The sequence below is a fragment of the Octopus bimaculoides genome, chromosome 18, assembly GCF_046866305.1.
Source record: "Octopus bimaculoides isolate indiv1 chromosome 18, ASM4686630v1, whole genome shotgun sequence".
In the NCBI taxonomy this organism is placed as follows: Eukaryota; Metazoa; Mollusca; class Cephalopoda; order Octopoda; family Octopodidae; genus Octopus; species Octopus bimaculoides.
The window spans coordinates 51,623,225-51,643,056 of record NC_142945.1 but is presented as its reverse complement, the minus strand read 5'-3'; the positions used below and the strand labels follow the sequence as shown (position 1 = coordinate 51,643,056).

Genomic DNA, 19,832 nt, shown 5'->3' with positions numbered 1-19,832 from the left:
AAAATGCCTCATTTTGCGATTTGTTGATGAGCATGGCAAAATTAAAACTCGTAGAGAACTGAAGTCGTTTGAACTGGGATGGGACATCGTCTTCTGAATCTGTGAAGTGGAGGGAGGCTCTTGTATGCTCACCATCTAATCGATGCATCTTATTCTCGGAGAGAGGGGGACTGAGAGAGGGGATGTTTTCTGAAGCTGTTACAGGTTTTGAAATTATAAAATTAATTGAAAATTTTCAAATTTGGTATATTGATATAATTTTTACCTGCTAAATCCGAATTTGTTATTCATTTATTCCAGATAATTTTTGTTAAATGTTACAGATGTTTAAAATTCAATCCAAACTCCATTCTGATATAAACACTGAATGCTTACACCTTATCAACGATGGGAATGACCTGGGATTCATTTTTACCGTAAAGTTTGAGGTCATCCTTAAGTAACAAGTGGTTAATTTTTTGTTGAAGACTTATAAATTCATAACCAGACTTAGTTTTCCTCAGAATCCTTCTTAGTGATACCATGCACAATGCAAAAATCAGTGAGGACAAACAGAACCCTTGAAATACGCTTACTTTGATGTCTATGGCCCTTAAGATTTTTCCATCTGTTTTCAATTCTGCCTGCTACCTATCCAACAAATGCAATATCCATAGATTCACGCATTCCATGATCTAAGAATGGGGTATCATATTGTAGACCTTATGATAATCATGAATATATGTGTGTGTGTGTTTATGTAGATATGTGTGCATATCTGTCTATCTATCTATCTATTTGTCAGTCTGTATATATATATATATATATAAGGATAAGATCGGCATTTAAAATATTGATCTTATCAAGTGGTCAGCATGGGAATAAAAACCATCAAAGGTAATAATTATTTAAAATTATAATACAGGGTATCAAGAGATACCACCACGCTGAAAAAATAGCAGTCAAATCCTGACTCCAAAACCACAATATTGTGGTTTTGGAGTCAGGATTTGACTGCTATTTTTTCAGCGTGGTGGTATCTCTTGATACCCTGTATTATAATTTTAAATATATATATATATATATATATATATATATATATATATATATATATATACATGAACGTATATACATATATATATGTATATATATATATATATATATATATATATATATATATATATATATATATATATATATATATATATATATATATATATATATATATATATATATATATATATATGTGAATATATATATATATATGTGTGTGTGTGTGTGTGTGTAGGTATATATATATATATATACACACGTAACTATACGCACATATGTGTTTTTAAAACAAATACTTTAGGTATACACACACACACACATATATACACTCACACACACCATCCCACACACACATATGAGTGTAAGATTGTGTCCGGTGCATGTATGCGATTTTCATGCGCACACGCCCCTTCATTTATATGGATATGGATATGTTTGTATATGTGCGGGTGTACGTGTGTGGTGTGCGGGTGTATGTGTGTGGTGGGTGGAATATATGTGTGTGTGTGTGTGTGTATGTATGTTATTCGTAGTGAGAATATGATTGTGCGTATATTTTAATATATTTTTAAATATATTTTTAGCATATTTTTTATCTTTTGCTCTTTTTTCTATCTATTAGATTTACTTCCCTTATATTTAACGGTTTTTCGTAGCGTCTCTTACCATTAATAGCCAGCGAGAATATATCGTAGCTCCTCGCTCCGAGATTCGAAACTCTGAGTACTACAATGACAACTGTGTACTCTTTAATCTAATTTTGTAACATAAAATACTTCTCTATTTCAACAAATATCGAGGGCTCATTCTTTTGCTGTCATACATATTATTATTATTATTATTATTATTATTATTTTATGTTTGACTTTTGTTTTGCATTTGTACAAGTTGGATCCAAGTCTCACCCAGAGACCTCAAGAGACAACAAGTTAGAAGTTCATGTAGGTGTTATGCCTAGGGTACCATATATTTGGATTTGTACAGTTTTGTTCAAGTGAATGTTTAAGAAACCATAAGAAAATTATGTTTGCTTTAAAATTTGAGATCACATAGACAGTATTTTACGTAGGATATGGGCAGTTCCCATGAGCACTATCTTTTGGACTTCAGCCATTTTGGGGTTTCCTGGTATCTGAGCTAGGTAGTAATCAGCCCGTTTCGCTGTCATTCCCAGGGCACCTATGACAATAGGTATTGTTTTCGTCTTCAGATTCCACATTTTGCTAATTTCTATTTCAAGATCTTTATATTTGCTCAGTTTTTGGTAGGTCTTGACAGATACGTTTATATCAATTGGGACAGTCATATCAATGAGGAGGCATGATTTTTGTCTGAAGTCTTTCAGTATGATGTCTGGCCTATTTGCGTCTATCTTTCTGTCAGTTTGAATGGTGAAGTTCCAGAGGAGTGCAATGTGATCATTTTCAAGTACTGGGGGTGGTTTGTGTTCCCACCAGTTTTTATCATGGGGCAAGTCCAGGTTTTTGCATATTACCCAGTGAATATATTGTGCAGCTCTATCATGCCTGTTGAGATACTCTGTAGGCGCAAGCAGACTGCACATGGAGACAACATGATCGATGGTCTCATTTTGTTGTTGGCATATACGACATAATGGGGAGCTGCCGTTCTTTAATATGTTGGCCTGGTAGTTCTTTGTAGGTAGGCATTGATCTTGGGCTGCTATGATAAACCCCTCTGTTTCTGATTTCAATCCAGAGGCCATTAACCATTGGTGGGTAAGGGCTTTGTCAATATCTGCATTATTCGCTCTCTTTGGGTATTTGCCATTGAGAGGTTTTCCATGCCATTTTTCAGTCATAATAGCTAAGGCAGCAATTTTAGCACGGGTTTTCAAGCGCTTAGCTTTTTCTGTAGGTGTTTCTAGTTCGTCTAATTCTTGAATTTGTTGCAATTGGAATTCACTTAGATATTCCTTTGCCTGTTTTGTTACTGAGTAAGATGCTTTCTTGCTTTCATATTTTAAGACAAGTTTTAGCATCCAGTCCTCAGAGTTTTTCATATAGGTGTCTAGGCCAATTGTGGCTACCTTCATTGATAATGCCAGCTGTAGTAGTCCTCGACCTCCCTCTTTTCTTGGCAGATAAAGACGTTCTATATCTGCCTTAGGGTGGTGCATTCTATGCATTGTCAACAGTTTTCGTATTTTTCTGTCAACATTACATATTTCAGTAATTGACCAGTTAACGATGTTGAAACTGTAAGTCACGACTGGTATGGCTAGAGCATTGATCGCTTCGATCCTGTTTCTCGCGTTCAGCTCTGTCTTCAGTATTGCTCTCACCCTGCGATAACATTCTCTTCTGATCCTTTCCCTCATCACTGAGTGCTTGATATTGTCCCCTTCAATTACCCCTAGGTATTTGTAGCTCTCCGCTGGTTCTAACTCTTTTATGACATTTTGCTGGTCAAGGTTCACATTAGATGTATTTGTCATTTTTCCTTTGATAAAGATAGCTTTTGCACATTTATCAAGGCCAAATTGCATCCTGATGTCATCACTGAATTGTTTAACAATCGCTAGTAGGCCTTTGAGTTGTTGGTCATTTTTTGCAAAGAGCTTTAAATCATCCATGTAAATGAGATGATTTATATTTTTATCAAATATTTTATAACCATACTGTGCATCATTGAGCAATTTTGAGAGCGGTATTAGGGCTAGACAGAAGAGGAGTGGTGATAGTGAGTCACCCTGGAAAATGCCACATGAAATTCTTACATCTCCAGCATTTAGAGATTCATTGTCATTGTTCAACATCAGTGTGGTTCTCCATGATCTCATACTTACAGATAAAAAGTTTCGCAGAGTAGGAGCTATTTTATACATTTCCAGACATTTCCTAATCCAGCTATGTGGTAGGCTATCAAAGGCCTTTTTATAGTCTATCCAGGCTATTGACAAGTTTTTGTGTCGCTTGTGACAATCTTCTAAGATCATCTTATTGATGAGTAGCTGATCTTTACAACCATAAGATCCACGTTTACATCCCTTTTGCTCATTAGGGAATATGCTACTTTCTATTAAAAAACTATAGGTGTACTCGGTTAGGACAGATGTTAGCGTCTTATACATTGTTGTTAAGCAGGTTATGGGGCGATAATTTTTTGGTTCGTTTGTTTCCTCATTTTTTGGAAGCAGGAATGTTAAACCATTAACTAGCCAAGAGGGCATCAAACTAGGATTTTGCAAAACATCGTTGTAAAGTTTTGTTAGCAGTTCATGGCTTTCTGGGAAGGCATTCAACCAGAAGTTAGGAATTTTATCCTTTCCTGGAGACTTCCATTTGCTTGACCTCCTGAGAGCAGATCTTATATCTTCTACCCTGACCCCCTCCCACTTTTGCTCCTCTAAGGAGTCTAGGTCTGTAGCTATTCTATCAATCCAAGGGGCCTTTTCATTGTGTGTTTTATCTTCTGCCCAGATTTTATTCCAAAATTCTTGCACTTCTTCTTTTGATGGGACAGACTTTATTGTTACTGGTGTTTTCCCTATCTTCCTGTAGAAATTTTTGGGGTTATTTTTGAACATGTTATTATCTCGGAAGAATTTAACACGCTTTTCATACCTTGCTATGCGGGCAGCTTTAGCACATACCTTTTGCTTGATGGTTTCTATGGTGGCATCAATGTCAACTATGGTTTTCATGTTATATTTTTTCTTTAGTTTTTGGGTCTTTGTAGGTTTGATACTCTTGTCAAATTTAAGGTTTTTCAAACATTCTATGTCAGATCTAAGCAGCTTAATTTGGTGTTGAATGCGTTCTTGCCAAGAAGGCTTTTTGTGGGAGTGTTGTCTTTTTCTAATCTTTTCACCACATAGAATCGTTGAGATTCTTGCGGATGCATAGTACAGGTGGTTGAGATCTGTAATATCAACATCATTAGCTGAAATTATATCCTTAAGTGCAAGGCGGATTTTACCAATTATTTTCAGGTTTTGGTTAGAATTGCGAATTTTGGGGAGAGTGTCGCGTTCATTCATACTAGTTTCTTTAATTTTCAGCCATTCAATCATGATTTGATTTTTTAGATCATGTAGTTCTGTTGCGTCGATTTCTGTATGACTTCCTTCATCTATTTGATTTTCACCTGCCTTAGTGTTTATGGTTGGTTCAGAGAGTATTTTATTTTGCCTATCAGTTACCTTAACTCTTTCAATTATTACTGTATTTTCATCAGCCTTGGGCTGGTTTATAATTATTTCCTCTGTAGTATCTTCTTTAGCTGCAGTTTCATTCTTTTTATCCTTTACTGCTTGCTTAATTTGGTCAATCTCTATTTCAGTTAGTAATTTTTTTTTTTATAATGTTTCTTCTGACGTTGGCAAGTTTATTACTGTCTATGTAGGGTCTTACTGCAAGGTGTTTCTGTCTCCAGTTTAAGTAGGTTTGTACAGTATTAGATTTATCTGTAGGGAAATATATGGCACGGTAGAAGGCTCTAAGAACTTCTTTATTATCTTCCCTAGACCATTTTTCATTCTTTATCTTTTGGTTATTTGATGACGAGCATGGATGGCCATCTGTTGGAATATTCCGGTTGTGGGGTACTTCCAGCTCCTGTGTGTCGGGAAGATTTGAACCAGTAGCAGATTTCTCGTCTCGGATCTGGTTCATTATCCGAGTAAGTGGTCCTTTATAATCCGGTCTATGACCATTGCGGTTTATATTTTGTTTTATTAACAGTGAGGCATAACAAGCTTCGACGTTGACGCTAGGGGACGGATCTGTCTGTTTAGGGTAAGTTTTTTGAGACAACACCGTCTCCGAGCTTTCGTGACGTAGCTTCTTAAGGCTAGCAGATCTATTTCGAGTGAGTGGCCCTTTGTGATTCGGTCGATAACCACTCTGGTTTGTGATCTGCCTTGTTATCATTGAGGCATGACGAGCTTTGGCGTTGACATTCGGGGACGGATTTGTCTGTTTAGGGTCAGTTTTTTGAGACAACACCGTCACCGAGTTCTCAGCATGTAAACATTGCTCGTAGCGTAGTTTTTTAAGGCTAGCAGATCGGTATTCATCTGTATTTTTGTTGTTGATAGATTTATCTCCAGGCATAGTGTATTTTTGTGTGTGTGTGGCGTTTTAAACTTATGAATGGTTCACTGTCTGTATTTGTTCACAAAATGAAAATAAACAAAGAAGAAAGAAAAAAAGTTTTGGTTTTGCTTCGTTTGTGATATGTGTTTTCGTATCCGTAAGTGTGTCCTGTGATTTTTACGTAGTTCTGTAAACATTAAGATGCATGTGTAGTTCTATGGGTATCAAAACGTATATATCATTGTGTACACGTTCAAGTGTATGCGTAATTATTCAATATATGTACTTACTATTTTGTTCCATTTCTTTTTTTTTATATAGTTTGTAAACTTTCCGGTGTTGGTTTTGCGTGTGTGATCGCACGTGTTTCATTGAGACATCGTGCATAGGAGGTCCTGTGCTTTGTATTGCAGTGAAATTTCATTTTTTAAGATTAAAAATATTCTTAAAAAAATTATCTTCGTTAAAAGACCGCTTCCTTCAAATCTTCCACCGGTTCTTTTGGCTAATTCCATCGATGTTATTGGATTAGATATGTTTTTGTATAGGGAATCATTATTATTATTATTATTATCATCATCATCATTATTATTATTATTATTATTATTATTATTATTATTATTATTATTATTGTTATTATATTTATAATATATATATATATACACACACATGACTGTGTGTCAGGGGGTGGATGTGTGTGTGTGTGTATTTATGTAAATAGTGCAAATTTGATATAAACGTATGTTTATCATTGAGACTTATGGGCGGATTTGTAGCGTTATCTTTCATCTACGTTTTATTATCGTTTTTTGAAACTGTAATACATTTTAGCTGTTTTTAATCTAACGACAGAGCAAAATGTACAAAAATGATCATTTGCGTCATTCGTTTCTCTTCGTTTTCTTTCAAGGTTATAACGCTTTCAAAGCCGTCCGTCCGAGATATTTGTGCTATGTACTGACAATGTGAAGGCGCGTGGCTTCGCAATTACGGTAATCGGCTCGCGATAGTTAAGTTTGTGAGTTCGATTCCGTGCTGTGCGTTGTGTGTCCTTGAGCAAAACATTTTATTTCCCGTTGCTCCAGACTACTCAGCTAACAAAAATGAGCTGTACCTGTAATTCAAAGTGCTGCCCTTGTCCCATTCTGTGTAATGCTGAATCTCCCTGAGAGCTACATTAAGGGTACGCGTGTCTGTGGAGAGTTCAGCCATTTTCACATTAATCCCACGAGCAGGTTGCTCCGTTGTTCGTAGCAACTGGAACCGTCATTGTTTTAACCGACGGAGAGCCAGCGATTGGAAAAAAACAAATGCACAGAAATGATTTCCACATTTCAAGAGGAGGAAATTCAGCTTCTCCGATTCTCTGCATTCCTACCAACCTGTTCAGTTCAATCAAGCTCTGTCCAGCGAGTCAACCACGACGCTCGGCGCCATTCCACAAAGGAAATATTCGGCAGGTGGCATACTCTACTGTTACCGTCGGGAGTCATTTTCACTTTATGGGTCCATCTCCAAAACGCAGTATACGAGTAACACATTCTAAACGAAAGACACATACTTCAGTACACCTCTAAGGTCACGGGTTTCCTCGTTTGTTCGCTCGACAACAGGTTACTCGGGGACACGAACAGACATTTTCTTAGTGCATCGTCACCAGCGATGAAAACTGCTGTCTGTATATCTATATGAGGTGGAATAAAGTATGGCTAAGTCTCGGCAAGCTATCAAAACCTCAAGCTAATTGGGAGTAGCATACAAGCAAGGCAGTCATTGGCGTGTGGTGGGATTGGAAAGGAGTAATCTACCACCGATTGCTTAAAAGCAACCATATAACGAATGCAAAGATATATGATCATTAATTGCACCGACTCTACGTGGTAATCCAACTGAAATGATACACGGTAAACCTACTACAGTGAACTCAGTACTGACAAGAGATGACGCGGTTGCTAAATGTGACGCTACAAATACCAACTTTATAGACGATGAAGGGCACCACCTTTCCACAGTCAAGCGAAACTATAAAACAACGCATATATATTAATTAAATTTACACAGGTTTTTATTTGCACAAGTATTCCTGGTCGCCATAGTCAAAACAGTTTAAGAACAAATTACTGCATAGTATATGAACTGCAATGAAAAAGAAAAGGAATTTTCTATTTATTTACTTTAATTAAATGTATTTAATAACAATTAATCTAAATGAATTCCATACTAAGAGAATAAATATTATTTTGTACTGATATTACAAAATATTGATAATTCAGATATAATATGAAATGTATTAGTGCTAGAATAATACATCTCATAACATGAATGTGATATGCAAGTCAGTATTAACACGTTGCCTGTCACAAGACATCGATATGATCTGCTTCTATTTGCCAAAAGAGCTTAATTAACTCTCTCAAATCAGAAAACTGAAATATTATGTGTGGTGGTATATAGGTTCTTAATACATGTAATTACACACCAATGACGTAATAGGAGTTATCTCATAGTAATGCAAAATGCTCAGATTGGTTTGCTATAAAGGCTTTGAAGGGATGTTATTCATTATTTGACTGTCTCTTCACTGTATAATATATTCTTTATTTTTTCAGATTTATAAAGAACTATAAATTGCTGGAATGCTTCAAGAACTCACGGAAAATGAACTATCGGAAGAATACTCAGATGCTTTGGATAAAAGTTATGAAGCAAATACCAGTGGAAGTAATACCAGTGACGCCAGTTCTACATACGTAGATGAACAATTAGTTGCTCGACGTCGTAAGAGACAACGCAGTCCTCCTGCACCAACTGCACTAAGTTCTCCGGCACCAACTGCATCAACATCTAATACTTATACCTGATATATATAGATGTTTTACCAAATATATTTCCTGCCAGGTGGTATGATACGAGTTAATTCGTATCATTGGGCAAATAAAAGGTGTCTTTAGCGTTTCTACAACACACTCACAATGTTAGTTCCAGACGCCAGTTCATTTTAAGTGCATTACAATAAAATAGACCTCTACGGGTATGCTCGTACCTGGCAAAATTGTATAGATTGCCAACTACGAGATAACGCGTAGTTGGTAGTCAACGTGTTAACCTGTCATCTTAGCACTCATTATAGTAATATATTACATTATAACTAAAGGGGGACGAGCATTATTTTACGCTGTCATTACAAAAACATCAATAAATTCTTTGTTATATATTCTGAAAGTGAATTTGTAACGGATATAATATTGATTTTATTTGTATAAAAAGTCTCACATCAGATATATTTCTTTCAGTTGACTTTGAATCCATCACACCAATATCAGTAGAATAAGAACTGGTAATATACTGTGTGGAGATGTAAAACAGGCCAAAGCACCATTCATGGATAGTGGTGGTGGGGCTGTAGCTGGAATAAATATGAAATATGGTGTTTATTGTGGAATAACAAAGTTATTTTGGTTCTGGTGTTGGATCGGAGTCGTGCTTCAGCATTATCTTGAAACTTTAGTCCAAGAAATAGACTCCACTATTTATTATTTTTCAAAGTCTGGTAAATATTCCATCAGTCTCCTTTCCTTAAAGAGACATAAACAAAACGAGACTGATTTTCAAGGCGTTCAAGGAGATGCACAAGACACGCACGCTCATACGCATATACATATGTAGATACGCTCATGCATTCACGCGCACGCACATACACATACAGTTTCCGTCCATCAAATTGATTCACAACACATAATTTGATACGGAGCTACAGTAAAGGGTACATATCCAAGGTGTCATGTTGTGAGACTGACACGGGTCATGCAAGCGTCTAGGAGTCTTCACAAAGTATTTCAATCTAATGTTCTCGCTTGATAAAGATGAAGAAGTTGACTCTGAAAATTTTTCGGAGTCACTTTTCCAGTTTCCATTCTACCACCTTTGTCGTGTTCAGCGATGAAATTAATTACCAATTCAATTCCGGTGTTGATTAAGCCGAATTAAAATATTCCATTACTGTATTGGTACTTAAATATAACCATTCATATAATGAATTTAGGTCTGTACATAATGAGAATGAATAGAACGATAAGATGTTAATACTAGACAGATATTTTAATATCTATTTTGTGGGTATTTTGTGGATATTATGTTGTAGACTTTATGAGTATCACAGATTTTGGAACAGCCGTTATGGTGCGACGCATTTGCCATCGTTAATTCGACACTAACTAATTTGACAACCGACGTTTTAATCTTTCTTTCGTTCTATCTCTCTATCTGTAAAGATATGCTCACATGTGTGTGTGTGTGTGTGTGAGTGCATGTGGGTGCATGTGGGTGCGTGAGAATATTTTTCTTTATTCATGGCGTGTGGGAAGGTGTTTACATCAGTCGTGTTCAATTGTTAATTGTAACGTCTCTATCCCAACCCTTCTTTCGAGCTTCCTATCTGTAAGTATATATTTCTGATTATGCGTATTTAAGATCTGCATGTGCATATGTGTGTCTGAATATTATATTTGTCTCCAATGTCTAAATGTATTGTCGCCAAACTTTGTTAAATGTCCAGCCAGCTGTGATGAATCGACACCGTCGAAACAGCGGCGTCTATCGGTTTCGTTCAGAAATTTTTATGTAGGTACTTAATGTCATCTAAATATAAAGTTAATGCCAGTTGGGTATAAACTCTTATCTTAAATTGACAGAAGTAATTATCGCTTAGGATTTAGTCGATGCATGGAATCAGATAATAAGATTATATATTTATATCTTACGACCGCAGTTATAGTTCACATATTCATAAAGGTACTCATCAACACAATACCAGTTTGTTTTGGCAGCACATAATTCATATTCGTAATAAAATCTGAAATGCAAGTACAAATCAGTGGATTATGTTCTAGGAGAGAAGATTTAATATAGCTAGTAATAAGTACAATACATCCATCGGCTGTCACTTGCTAGCATATATGGCATGGAAATATGTATCATGTTTTCATGAATTATTTTTGGTGCCTACATAATTGCAATCGGATGTAAAAAAAAAAACAAGGCCGACAATCACTCCCTTCCCAACGATCCCTCAAGGTAAAAATCAAAGACAAGACAGCTGGAGGAAGTGTAGATTGCATCAGTATCGATTTGTACTCATTGAAGCCTGCAAATGAAGTACTTTACTCAAGGACGAAACACTTCACTTAAAACTACTATCCTTCAATTTTAGAAATATTTTGCGTTCAAAATATACTTTAAATAAATTGATTTATGTTTATGCTGGAAGTTATCTGTGTATTTGGTAATCTTCGGGAATGACATAGGATGACATTACACGCAGATCATCGACCTTGTTTGTCCGGTTTGCAAACAAATCTTATTGTGGTTTACATTGTTACTCATTTTTATACTTATGTATCACTGAAAAATTCTAGAGTATTTAGTTTCAGTCACACCACCAAGCAATCTTTCTTTGAGTACCGATGTGAAAAAATATTTGTAATTAACATTGAATTCTATGGATCTTTATAAAAATTAGAATTAAACATAATTATTAGATTAATAAAATTAGAATTAAAATTAGAACATAATCATTACATTAATAAAATTAGCTATAAGATAAATGAAATATTATGTACCGACAGTTTGCAGCACCAGTACCTTTGTTATATTTCACGATGTGAGGGCAAATTGTTCTGGCCGAACAATCTCTGACCTTCAAATTTGGATACAACACTGAATTAAATAATTTAGTATCAATATTATTGCCACATTGAAAACATATGAAAGAGAATGTAAAAGAAAGCAGGCATATTTTATTTATCATTGTCGATTAGAAATTATAATGTGGAATTGGATATGATGAAGAAAGAAATTTACGTATCTTCTAATATATTTAGGCAGTAAGGCGGCGATTCTGCAGCAGGAGTTGGACTCAATTTACAGATGGGCTGAGGATAATAATATGCAGTTTAATGCTGAAAAATCCAAGCCCTGCGCTACCAGCGTCCAAAACTGAATATGAAACTTACAGGGTACACTGGTCCACAAGGAATTTCAATCCCAGAGCCTAAATCAGTGAGGGACCTGGGTATCGATATGAGTGATGATACCTTTTTTTTTCTTCTTTCCTCTTCCTTGCTTGGCAAACCCCAAAAAATTCTTTATAAAAGTGCTAAGAAATCTAAATTTGAACCATTGTTCGATAAATACGATAATGGAAGAAAGCGCTAAAAATGTAAATAAGAGGTAAATAAATAAATATATTCTGGACTATAATTGTTGTAATTTAATCATAAGTTAAAGACTATGGATGATTAAATTACAACAGATATTATAGTCCATTGTTTGTATTATAGTCCGTTGCTGTGTCATTCAAAACATTTTATTCTTTACAAACAATACACAATGCTGCAAGCGAACAACAATACTCTCCTATACATACATACATACATACATACATACATATATATATATATATATATATATATATATATATATATATATATATATACGTGTGCGTGTATATGTATGTGTGTGCATACACATATACATATATAAATTTGTACGCATGTATATATACACACATATATATACTTATATATAAATAAATCATTCAGCACAAGTTATATACAGGAAGAAAAGGCCACATACTTTCGTAGCGCTGCCGTTCGTCTCTAATCGCTTTGGCTACAATTTAAAAGAAAGGAAAAAATATATGTATATATCCAAACATATATGTACATACCTACATTTATATGTATACATACATGCATATATGGGTACAGGATGTAAAAAAAAACGTTAAACATAATGAGAAACGAAAACATAGAAAACAAACTTTTTTCGAACAACGAAGAAAACAAACAGAGAAACGAGACATGCAACATAAAGAGTATACTCTTCGTCAGTTGTCCCCTTTTCATTTACTCCGCGTTTCAAAGGCAAGGAGTAAATGAAACAGCGACAACTGACGAAGGGGCATACTCTTTATGCTGCATGTCTCGTTTCTCTGTTTGTTGTTTTCGTTGTTCGAAAAATGTTCGTTTCTATATTTTCGGAGAAACTGACCTTAATGGCTTATTTTGATGTGGCTTAACAGAAATCAAATATACGGCATGAATATGGAATGGAACAAATATATTTTAAGCTCACTAAATATCCTTCCTTTTACATTTTGTGGAGGACTGGATGTCTGCATACTTATCGCGAAATGAACAGGTGTGCGTTAGTATTCCACATGTACTAGCGGCTATTTTTTTACGTCGTATGTTTCTGTGTTCCAATATTAGACTATTTTCTATACGGTAAAGATATATATATATATATATATATATATATATATATATATATATATATATATAAATTTAGTAAACAGAGTAAAACGCATATGTTAACTGAATACTTTTATTTCCAACATATGTTTCGAAGATTACAAATTATACATTCCATAAGAATAGATGATGTTGATAAGAATGTAATCTTCTCTTCAGGGAAATGCATGGGAACCAGCTTAAACGTAAGACATTTTAACCGAATATGAGAACTGTAGTTGGAGAAGGTTGTTATATATATGTATGTGTGTGTGTGTGTGTGTGTGCGTGCGTGCATGTGTGTGTATGGAGGGGTTGTGTGAATGTTTATAAGTGATGGAATGAATTTATGAATTATAATATATAAATGTAACTGAACACAAATTAACAAGTTAAAATATAATACAAAACTATATATTATTAATAACAAGAGTATATACCGTATCCCATTATTTATTGTAAGGAAAAGTTTACTAACCACGACGTAACTCGCTTTTCGCTGTGGAAAACAAGAAAGTGCAACAATTTGAAAAATGCATAATATACAAATTAATAAATATACATACATATATATATATATATATAGATAGATAGATAGATAGATAGATAGATAGATAGATAGATAGATAGATAGATAGATAGATAGATAGATAGATAGATATATGTGTGTATACATATATATATACATATATATACATACATACACACACACACACATATATACATACATATATATATATATATATATGGGTGTGTGTGTGTGTGTGTGTGTGTGTGTGTGTGTGTGTGTGTGTGAGAGAGAGAGAGAAAGTTGGTATGTGAAAGCACGTGGTTGGATGTATAAAAGATAATAAGAGTGAAAAAACTACAGAAGGCTTGTGTTACTTGGTTAAAGTATATATTTAAATTATGTCAGAAAAATGTTAGAAAAATGTTATAAAATCTTTTTGGTATATAAACATTGTATTTTGAGAAATAACCGGTTTCGTGTTGTCTTTTCAAATTTCTCTACTTCATTGTGTCGTGTTCACTCCAGTCCGGAGTGAACACGACACAATGAAGTAGAGAAATTTGAAAAGACAACACGAAACCGGTTATTTCTCAAAATACAATGTTTATATACCAAAAAGATTTTATAACATTTTTCTAACATTTTTCTGACATAATTTAAATATATACTTTAACCAAGTAACACAAGCCTTCTGTAGTTTTTTCACTCTTATTATCTTTTATATATATATATATATATATATATATATATATATATATATATATATATATATATATATATATATATATATATATATATATATATATATATACAACACTAATGGGGACTTTTTATTTTTTTCTTGTCTTATTTCTTATTTTTCGTATTTTCCAGATGGCCAGTCGCTTGACTGTTCAGGAGCGAGTTAAGATAGCAGCACGCTATGAAGTGTGAAATCACATTGTTTTGGTTCAGAGATGGTGGCATGCATGGAAAGGTAAGCATGCAACACTATTTCCGGAGATAATGAAAAAGTTGTCATGCAAAGCTGATGATCACTGGCTCTGTGAAGGATGCAAGAAGTGGCCGTCCAAGCACGTCCCGGTCAGCGGAGAACGTGGCAACAGCGCAGGGAATGTTTAATTGCAGCCAGAAAAAAATCAACAGTTCAAGTAGTACGTAAAGGTGAACTAACAAGACACACAATACGTACGGTGCTGCATAAAGAATTGAATGTTCGTCCGTGGAAACCCCATTACGTGCTGGGGCTAAGATCTTATGGGACGACGTGAACCTCTTGAATGGCTTCCAAGAAGGACAGATCTCACTCCATATGATTTTTACCTGTGGGTTTACACAAAAGAAGGGGTGTACAAGACTAAACCTCACACACTGGAGGACTAGGAGACACGTTTCGGGGATCTTCTCAATGATATCCCAGACGACGTCCTTCAAAAGGTTGTTCATTCCATCCCTGGCCGTTTGAAGAAACTGGCTGACGCCGCCGGTTCTTACCTTGAAATATGAAGATTTACTTTCATTTTCTCATGTAATAAAGAACACGTATCATTTGTTTCAATAGATTTCTAAAAGGAATATGGATTTCATAACCAATTTTTAATACCTGCTCGCCTTTTACCCATATATATATATGCATTATATATATATATATATATAGTCCTCCAGTATGTGAGGTTTAGTCTTATACGCCTCCTCTTTTGTGTAAACCCACAGGTAAAAATCATATGGAGTGAGATCTGTCCTTCTTGGAAGCTATTCAAGAGGTTTACGTCATCCCATAATGGGATTTCCACGGACGAACTTTCAATTCTTTATGTAGCACCGTACGTATTGTGTGCGTGCGTGAGTGCTTATATACGTTTGAATATATACGTTTTTGCGTCGTAACTCCTTTATTATTATTAATATAACCAAAAGGATCGATTCTTGAAGATTCTGCATACCTTCACTGTCGTTTTTTTTTCTGCTATTTTGGTGATGATTTTTTGAGTTAGCTTACCAATTATTTTTGATGGTAGTTAATTTATAATATATTGAGTTTGAATTATATATATATATATATCCAAACCGAGGGAGTAGAGCAGGAAAAATCCAGGCTACATGTGTTCCCTAGCTAGACGATCCTCTAATTTAATAATTACTCAATCTTTTTCGGCGAGTTACCTTAACGACAATGCAACCTCCATAGTATCTTATTAATCTTAAGGTATCTTCGGCCTGATAAATTGCTAGCTGAGTGCCCCTCGCTGAATAATTATTACATCAGAGAATTTTACACTCTTCAATCCCTCAAGTCGAATATCTATTCGCATTCATAGCAACTCAAGTTGCTAACCGTGAGCTATAAAATGTTTTAGATTATCAAACTACGATATGGAAAAAACCTACAACCTTCGACATTAATAAATTATTATTTTTCCTGATCGTTGCTTTTAATACCCACAATGGACTGCTCGAAACGTACCGACTTCCTACACTTAGGTCTTATAATTACGTATCGATAATATAAATTTACGACATTTATTCACACTGTTGACTTAGTTTTCATATTTGCACTGTGTATCATTTAATGCCTCATTTGGGTTTACTGTATTATAAATCCTATTCTTTTCCATACTTCACGAGTTTTCTATTGATCGTATGTATTCTTATTTCTCTCTCGCTCTCATATACAGAGAGATATACATATACATACATACATATATATATATATATATATATATATATATATATATATATATATATATATATATATATATGTATATATGTATATATGTATATATATATATATATATATATATATATATATATATATATATATATTATAGTGTGGGTGTTTGTCTCTGCAATGTGTATCTATCACGCATTCAACCGGTTCCACAAATTACAGAACTTTAAAACAAATACTCAGCTTTAGACAATATCTGTGTTCACTATGATAGACTTACTAAGCCAGTGTGCATCCCAACATGGCCACAAACTAATATCTGAAATGTGTAAAAAGAATAAAGGCATAATTAATATATTTAATAAGATGAGTCAAAGTTTAAAATTATAAATGACACACCGAACACAATTATCTAGATTAATGTGAATACGACTTTATTGTTTATGGTATCTTTACATGAGAAATATAACAGGGTGAGATTATTTCGTATAAAAATTTTATGAAAGTTGTTCCAAGAATATGTTTGATATGTAAATTGGTATACCCAGTAACGATACACCGATATATGTAGCAGCTAATTAAGCAATGAGTTCGTGAATGATTAATGGGTTAGATGGGTGCTGATGAAGAAGAAAAAACTCCCGAAATATGACATATACGCCCATTACTCATCTTTTTATCTTCGATCACATTGTTTGTTTACATTTGACGTCTCAGATATAAAACGACGTAATAGAATCAGTGCTGGTAACAATTTCTACTGAAACTCTGTAGAGACAACCTCATCACGTACTTTTGAATAATGTTAGCGTGTCCAGGAAACCACATCATTGAAACTAACCACAATTTCGGTAAACCTATCGAACATGTTGCTGATAAGACTGGGGGTATATATATATTGAAGGGGAAAACTACCCCGGGCGCAGTAACCTCCGCTTCACCCTTCGCGGACTTCTAGTAGATTGTGTAATTGTAAATGTCATTTCACACGTCCATTGGATTACAAGTTTTTTAGGAACAACATTGTATGTCAAAGTGTAGATACTGCCAATAAGAGTAGATACGTTTACATAGGTGCTGCTTGCAATGATTTCAAATCTGTCTAACTTACATAATCTCAGTATGGAATTTAATATCCCGGATATTCCGCACATTTTCAGGATAGTACTCTTCTTTACTCTATCCTTTTATTTAACCTTGCATAATTGCCTAAGATAACTGACTGATGCTCTTACGATAAGCTATTCAGACTTTGCTTCATATAAATGAATTCTTAGGACAACTGACTTATACGCGTCTATTTTTGTCTTTACTAAAACATCGTGGCCATTCGAAAATCGATCATAAGGCTTCCCAAAAACTGTAGTGGCCTTTCTTATACGAGTTTGGACTTCCTTGTCGAGTTTAGCATCGCTTTTTACTGACGAACCAAAATATAGGAAAGCATATATATAAAGGGAGGTAAGTAACAGAGACACATTGAAACTTATACAGAGATTAAAGATTTAATAGAAATACTTATGACGATGAAAAATGCTTCATATTGTAGCTACTTACAAACAATGACAAGATACCAGCACAGAAAACATTTCATCCTGAACATTCGTATTCAAGTGTCTATATTTCTTATATAGAAAAATGACGTAACAGCTGTCGTCTGTTCTCACTGAAAGTATATATACATTCGCTGCACAAAATACAGTATAGCCTTTTATCTGACGTTTAATGATTTAGGTGATTATAAAATTATCTTAATGATTTAACATGTCATGGTATGTTTTAGTTGCATAGTTAGTCTATTAAAAATGCTTTATATATTTGCTTTTGATTTTTCATAGGAAGGAGTCTGTTTTCTCATCTGAAAATACTTATCTCCGCTAAATTATGTTAGGTTATCTCATTAGCAACACAACTGAATATATTTATCAAGGTAATATACCCTAAATTAAAATTAATGTAGTTAGGCATTTAGTTCTCCACCAAACTTTAAATATATAGCACATCAAAAAATATAAGTACACCAAATTTTTATTTTTAAAAATTGAAATAAAAATGCAAAGTAAAAAAATGAATAAATAAATAATATTCATGTTTTATATGGTTTCAATAATTGCCCATTATTATCGTTATTTTTATGTTATATAATAAATCCGATAGCTTTCAATATTTATTCAATTTTGAAATTGTTTGCATTACAATGTTTATTCATATTTTAGAGATTCTTTTCATGTCTTCAAATATTTTCACCTCAGATTTCAATCCTACTCTATGGATTGTAACCGAGGAAATGAAATAGCAAAAAAAAAACAAAAGGAAAAATCACTGAATGCGAGAAGCTTAAAGACAAGATATAAATAAAAGTTGAAATCGAAAGAAAAAGGAAATGAAGAAATCAAACGAGTGAGCACAAACGTTGAGGATACCTACGCGGTACAGAATGTCTGAAGGGTGAACATTAGCAGATTATACACTACATTGAGGGAGAGAGAGAGTGTGTGTGAATCTCAAGACAGGGAGAGAGAGAGTGAGAGAGAGAGAGAGAGAGAGAGAGAGGCACAAACAACTATGCATTTAAAACACATTACAATTTGTCATATAAATTAACAAAACGTTTCTCAAGGTCATTGGATCATTAACGATGTCACGACAAAACTCCACTCTACGTGTTATTCGCTGCATAGAATATTGTACGGCCTTTTATCCGCCCAATATGTTTTTAGAGAAGAAAAACAAATGTGAAATTATTTTAAAGTGTATAAGACACACACACACACACACACACACACACACATATATATATATATATATATATATATATATATATATATATATATATATATATATATAAATGTTTTTTCTATGCTTCTGTTATATTTTATTGTTGGTAGATAGATATCCCAATATCAATTTTATGTGTTTATAATTTAATCTGTCTCTTTTCATTTTACATTTCTTACCTCAGTATATTATTATTATTATTATTATTATTATTATTATTATTATTATTATTATTATTACTACTACTACTACTACTACTACTACTACTACTACTACTACTACTACTACTACTACTACTATCTAAACCGGTTAGCAGGCAGAATCATTAGCATGCCGGACGAAATGCTTACCGGTATTTTGCCCGTCGATACATTCTGAGTTCAAATTCCGCCGAGGTCGACTTTGCTTTTCATCCTTTCGAGGTCGATAAATTAAGTACCAATGAAACACTGATGTCAATGTGATCGACTAGTCCCCTCCTGCAAAATAGT

General features: G+C 34.1%; 1 protein-coding gene across 2 annotated transcripts; it reads right to left on the bottom strand.

Moving 5' to 3' along the window:
- Window positions 1–8,135: 8,135 nt before the first annotated feature.
- LOC128249878 (uncharacterized) lies at window positions 8,136–18,257 on the bottom strand. 2 transcript variants are annotated; one of them, XM_052974420.2, is made up of 8 exons: window positions 18,121–18,253; window positions 16,844–16,882; window positions 13,863–13,883; window positions 12,726–12,761; window positions 11,711–11,807; window positions 10,853–10,944; window positions 9,366–9,498; window positions 8,136–8,228 (listed from the first exon to the last, which is right to left on the bottom strand). In XM_052974420.2, the coding sequence occupies exons 1-7, from the start codon at window positions 18,164–18,166 to the stop codon at window positions 9,401–9,403; spliced, it is 429 nt and encodes a 142-aa protein (XP_052830380.1). In that variant the 5' UTR covers window positions 18,167–18,253; the 3' UTR covers window positions 8,136–8,228; window positions 9,366–9,400. The 2 variants fall into 2 exon arrangements, with proteins under 2 accessions (XP_052830380.1, XP_052830381.1); XM_052974421.2 differs by lacking the exon at window positions 16,844–16,882 and having other exon boundaries at window positions 18,121–18,257.
- Between the last annotated feature and the right edge of the window lie 1,575 nt (window positions 18,258–19,832).

What these genes read in the sequence shown, in the direction of transcription:
- LOC128249878 (XM_052974420.2), bottom strand. Translation starts at nt 18,166, where the DNA reads ATGTTCAGGATGAAATGTTTTCTGTGCTGGTATCTTGTCATTGTTT. An exon ending in CTGGTATCTTGTCATTGTTT is followed by an intron (nt 16,883 to 18,120) that starts GTAAGTAGCTAC and finishes TACACATTTCAG; the next exon opens with ATATTAGTTTGTGGCCATGT. An exon ending in ACTGGTGCTGCAAACTGTCG is followed by an intron (nt 10,945 to 11,710) that starts GTACATAATATT and finishes CTTGCATTTCAG; the next exon opens with ATTTTATTACGAATATGAAT.